A 5800-nucleotide genomic window follows, 5' to 3' on the forward strand; every position below is an offset into this window, starting at 1 on the left:
CGCCAAAAGGTGAACTATTCTAGCAATAAGATCTTCAAATTACAATTTTGTAGCAAAAAATTAAAAATGACCTTTTGCTACAGAAGGGAGCCTTAAGTGCATGACAGGCAAAGGAAGATGTAAGACTAAGTGATTTTTGCAGAGGAGAAAAGTGACATGAGAAAAACAAAATATACCAATGAATCCTGGTGAAGAATTTGTTTTCTTGCTTTAGTTCTTAAATTACTGAAGCATCAACATTTTACTATTACCAAATTACTACTTGTACATTCTCAGTCTGAGTTGCTTGGTTATCCATGTATCAGTTGGTTCCAGTTTCTCATACATAAACCATCCAAAAGTATACCATAGTTGCTTGTGCATTGACATTATAGACAGCAACACAATGCCATAGCAATAGAAATAAAATACTTTGCCACCTAAAGCAATTAAGTAAGGTCTCTTCATTATCCTCTATATACTACATGTTGAAGACTACATCTGATTGAAATTTGAATATTTTCTTCCTTCTCTGATTTCCAATTTTTCTTCTTCTTTAGATTCATGATCTAATCTAATGGGCAACAAATGAATGAGTAAATAAACAATATTAGATGGATGTAATCATCCTCTATGAAAATATGCAGCTATATTTCATTCTATGTGACTGGATACGTATATTATAAGGATAATAAAAGTGAAGATAACATGACAACATCCATAATTTTATAATTATCTTGTCGAAAATTGTTGAGAGCCAAGTAGTCCAATTATCAATGTATCAAAGAAAATTATCTTGTTGAAAATTGATGCATGTAAGTCAAGCCTGAAAACAACTGCAATCACATAACTAACAGTAAAGTATTATGTGGACATGCATAGACCAATCCCTTAAATGGTCGATAATAGATGAATGAGTTCCCAAGCAGATAACAACTATAGTATAAATTTCAAATTTCCTGATAGTTGGATAGCAGCAGGAAAGAACATGAATATGATCTCTGAAACCAGAGCCTTCTTCTTTTTAATACAAGAAACCTGAAGAACCTAAAGGACCATGTTTTTTTGTTTAATAACATAGAAGTCTTCCATGGAAATAGCACTCGATCAGTTGATTGTCAATCACTCATGTGGCGTCAGTTTTGGGTTGGAAACATATTAACAATTGTTTGGATTGGCTTTTTTTCTTTTAGATTATTAGCTTATTTGTTTGTACACAATTTTTTAAAGCCTTAGCCTTACTTTTTTTCTACATACAGCTATACTTTCGTACCTTTTAGGGGATTAGCAAAACGTTAATCCAAACGCACCCAAAAAAAGTAAACTGATATAGAAAATGGGGAACAGATACACATAACGTTGTTTTATGTTGAGAATCTGTTACCATGTGGGTGTGCTCATTCAGCTCATGGCTAGAGCAAACTACCCTACTTCGAACTTTTGTGCTTTTTATTTACTTTGTTTTGCCATGGGAAGTGATAATTTGTAAGAGCTTATTCTTGCACTACTCACTAAAAAATAGTACACCAAACGAATATAAACCATCCCCAAGCCAGTAGTAAAGATTTTTCCATATACTAGATTCTCATATTTCACTAGGGAGGGGGTGATAGGATGAGATGGAAGTTAAAGAGTAGTGAAGATTTCACTGTTCGATCATTTTATGAGTTTTTATGGGGCTCACAATCTATTTCCTTCCCTTGGAAAGCCATTTGGAGAACCAAGGCTCCTAGGAAGGGTTTTTTTTTTTTTTTTTTTTTTTTAGACAGCAGCTAGGGGGAAATTCTTATCTACGAGAACCTCATCAAGAAGGGTTACTCAATGGTGAGTTGGTGTTGTATGTGCCACTGTAGTGAGGAGACCATAAATAACCTGTTGATTCATTGTAGTGTGGCCTCTGAGTTGTGGAGTTTGATATTCACAATGTTTGGGGTTTAGTGGGTACTACCAGAGAAGGTTCTTGATTTAGTGTGTGAGTGGCAAAGTAAGGGAAAGAAATCAACATACCTTTGAAGACGTAGTGCAGATCAACACAATTGCAAGCATCCTTTGTTAGTTCTCTTTATGAGAGGTCCTTTTTGTCCGAGCTTAGAGATAGTAACTCTATTCATGCTTTCATAGATTCAATCCATGTGTAGATAGTTTTCCATTTGTAATTCTTTAGGCTACTTCGTGACCATTTTCACTAGGTAGTCTCGTTTCAATAAAATTATTTTTACCTATAAAGAAAAAAAAGAGCTAGCTCAAAATGGCAACTCTTCCCCTTGTGTAAGTAAAAAACTAGTTAACAGAAATTTATCCAACACATAAATTAACCAAAGTTGGGGTCTCAACTTAAATCCAACAGAATTAGCAGGTAATAATGTTATGCCAATAATGGCTGCAGGTATGAATTGAAATCAAATTCTTCCACTTATAAGACTTGGTATCTACCTGGATGGGATGCACTTTGTAATGCCTGCTTCATGATGTCTTCCAAAACTCGTTTTAATTCTGATTTAGCTCTCTTAACAGATTGTTCATTAGGGCCTTCAATGAACAAGTAAAGCTTGCGTTCTCCAGGTCCCGGGATCCGACCTGGTGCGAAATACTGGCCCCTGGTACTAATAGCAGCTCCAGTCCACTCCGAAATCGGGGCCAAAGTTTCCTTCCGGGTAAGCCTCCATCGAGCATTCTGGGGGAAATCATTTATCTCTAGCTCCTCAACTCCATAACCACAATTCATGGCCAATTTAGCTTCTTCATTTTTTCTCATGAAGTATTCCAGCAACTCCTGCGCTCTCCTCCTCCGCTTTTGTATCTCCTCGCCCAATCTCCGCTGCTCCTCCTCATCCTTTAACTCAGCGTCTTCACGAGTCACGTTATTCTCCTTTCTTATCGGAATCATTTTGGGGTTGTTTTCATCATTGTCGTCTCCCCTGCCGTGCTGCTTCTCTTCTCTCTCGCGTTCCCTCTTCTTGTTTTCCCTATCTCTTTCTTTATGCTTGCTCTCATCCATTGCTTTCTGCTATGAATTCACAAACAAACAAAAAAACATAATAAAATCAATAAAAAAGAGCTTTGAAACCCTAGCAGATAAGAATTCATTCACAAACTACGTGCGTGATCAAAAGGTCATACTATGAGTGACTACAAGTTCTTAAAAAACCTTCTGCAATACAAATATGAGCGATCGAGTTTATAAGAGACCTGAATGAAAGAGAAAAATAAGTGCATGCAAACAATGAATAAGACGAAAACTGAAAGCTTAAAATCTTTCAAAAGTGGAAAAATAGAATTACCAGATAAAAGTTTTGCAGTAATTAGCGGAAAACAAATTTGTGGTGAAGATGGATGTTGGATCCAGATACAAGTTTCGAGAGTCGAAACCCTAACCTTCTGTTTTGCCTGAATATATAAGCGGCTTATTAGGGCCGAAAATTGTGTTACGTAACCGCCTAAGAGTTTCAGAAGAGCTTAGTCTTATTTCTTATATTGGATTTTTTCCTCCTTTTTTTTTTTTTTTTTTTTTTTTTTTTTTTTTTTTTTTTTTTTTTTATTTATTCGTTTTACAACAAATCATATGTAAGTTATTATTACTTCTAATTTGAATCTACAATTTAAATTATTTTTTTGCCCAGTCATAACAACCAATTATAATCTATCATTTAGAATTTTTTGTGAAAATTTTGTAAGAATATTGTAGATATGTATTTTTTTTTTTTTGATTTTTCAAAAAGATTTTTTTTTTTGGATGCCTTTTGTTCTATCTCCTTCTCTCATACTCACAAATTAGGTAATTTTGTAACTCATAATCTAGTTAAACATGTAAGGCCTGTTAGTAGTTTTTCTATGTAGATGGAGGATGTTTCTCCAAGCTTTGTTAGTGTATTTTTAGCTGACTTTGGTGATTTCTTTTTAATAAAAATACGGTGGTTTTTCTTTTTAAAAAAAGGGTTTATTAGATTTAAAAAGATAAGATAGATCAAAATTACAATGGGTGGGGTTGAAAAAAAGAAGAAGCTAAAATGTAAATTGCACTAAGTCCTCCAAGTTTCGAATTTATTCAATTTAAGTCTTTTTTCCAATTTCCTAAAACTTTTCTCATAAAAAATATTTTTCTCACATGAAAAAAAATTATAAAATTAAGAAAAATATTTTTAGAATTTTTATGTGAGAATTTTAGTTCTTTATTAATTGCATACTTAACTGCAAATTTTAACGAAATGGGCAAAAGCTTGAATTGAATAAATTTGAAATTTAAAGGATTTAATTGTACAAAAGTAAAGTTAGAAAAATAAAATAAATTTTAGTCAATTTAGAGAGTGAAATTTGCATTTTAGTCAAAAAAAAAAAAAAAAAAAAAACAATGGACAATGTTAAATTGTGACTATAGTTACGTTATCAAGTTTGAAATTGTGATTAAAGTCATAATTTCAGTTATTTTTGGCAATCGCAAAATATTAAAAAAAAAAAAAATCCTTTTAAGAAGTTTTACAAAGGCCAAAGATTTTTGCATGTGAAACACTTCAAATGTGTGTTGATACCCATTTTTGTAACACATTTTGATTCAATTGAGCCCGATCTCGTTGTGGGCCTAATTCATGTATATATTATATTTTATTCTTTTAAACATGGTCCAAGCCCATGTTACATATTGAGAAAATTGAGGAAGTGTGATTTGAAGGGTATAGATCAGTTTTTTTTTTTTTTTTCCAGTCCTTTTGCATGAGTCCAGCATGCGTGCTTTAAAGTGAGCAAGGGACACTAGTAGCACTCCAAGCTCATAAAGAAAGTTTTTTACCCAAAATTTCCATCTCAAAAGAGCTTTTATGCTCCTACTGATTGTAGCCCAACTTTTCTGTTTACACTTTTTTGCCTAAAACACATAGTTGAACCTAAGTGATTGGCCTTGTTTGCTACAGCAATCAAATGCAGACTCCAAGGGCCTGCCATATCTAGGAAACATCAACCCATAAATTTAGGCAACTTTATTTCCCAAATTATGTAAAAGGCAAGTCAACCTTTTACCCAATTAAAGCAAATCTCCATAGCCTCTTTGATTGTGACTTTGGGGTTCAAAGCCTCTTTTATTGACAAAAAAACTAGTCACTTAGAGCATCCCAAACTCAATACAAAAGGCCCCAATCAGATTCAAAAGGGACCAACACGTTTTACCCACATAACTAAAACTTTAGAGCAAAAGCTCATTCAGCTAGCCAACATTCTTACAATTTTGAAGTTTAGGAGTGGAAATATGGGTGCAGGGGAATCTTCCCTCTTTTCCTTACAACCTCTCTCAATTTTCTCTTTTTGCTGATTGTGGGTTGAAGTTTCAGACCTGCGTACTTTTTCTGCATTTTCTTGTATTTTAGTTATGACATTTCGATTTGTCTCTTGTTAAAGCACCATTAACTTTTTGTTCATTATATATTTGAAATTTTGGGCTTAATTTTTCACAAATAAAAATTTCTAAAGAACCCAATGGGAGATTTGGGCTAATCTTGCATTTTTTGCCCTTGTCACAAAAACGTCTTGACAATGTGTTAGTTGCATTGTTCATTAATCAAGATGCATTGTTATTGTGGGGCCCGTGGGCCTGGTAGCCTCGGCCCATCTTGCATTCGGCCCATGGCCCATGCCAAGGAGGAATGATCGTCCGAAGATGGCGTATGAAGACCTAAGCTTTGTTGGATCCATGCCGAGGACATCCCTGTCCTTGGCGTGCCGAGGCTAATTCCAGGCGGGGGAGCGGGCTAAGAACAGATTGTCACCTCCGCACTGAATGCACTCACCTAACCTCCTGGCCGCATTAATGAGGATGTAAGTCCTAGACAGGGTA

At 34.6% G+C, this 5800-nt stretch overlaps 1 protein-coding gene across 1 annotated transcript; it reads right to left on the minus strand.

The window, feature by feature from the left end:
• Window positions 1–338: 338 nt before the first annotated feature.
• LOC136068749 (DEAD-box ATP-dependent RNA helicase 45-like) lies at window positions 339–2982 on the minus strand. The gene is made up of 2 exons (XM_065776281.1): window positions 2413–2982; window positions 339–2198 (listed from the first exon to the last, which is right to left on the minus strand). Exons 1-2 carry the CDS (start codon window positions 2975–2977, stop codon window positions 2140–2142), a joined length of 624 nt encoding a protein of 207 aa, XP_065632353.1. The 5' UTR covers window positions 2978–2982; the 3' UTR covers window positions 339–2139.
• Between the last annotated feature and the right edge of the window lie 2818 nt (window positions 2983–5800).

The sequence above is a fragment of the Quercus suber genome, unplaced genomic scaffold, assembly GCF_002906115.3.
Source record: "Quercus suber isolate HL8 unplaced genomic scaffold, Cork oak 2.0 scaffold_132, whole genome shotgun sequence".
NCBI lineage: Eukaryota > Viridiplantae > Streptophyta > Magnoliopsida > Fagales > Fagaceae > Quercus > Quercus suber.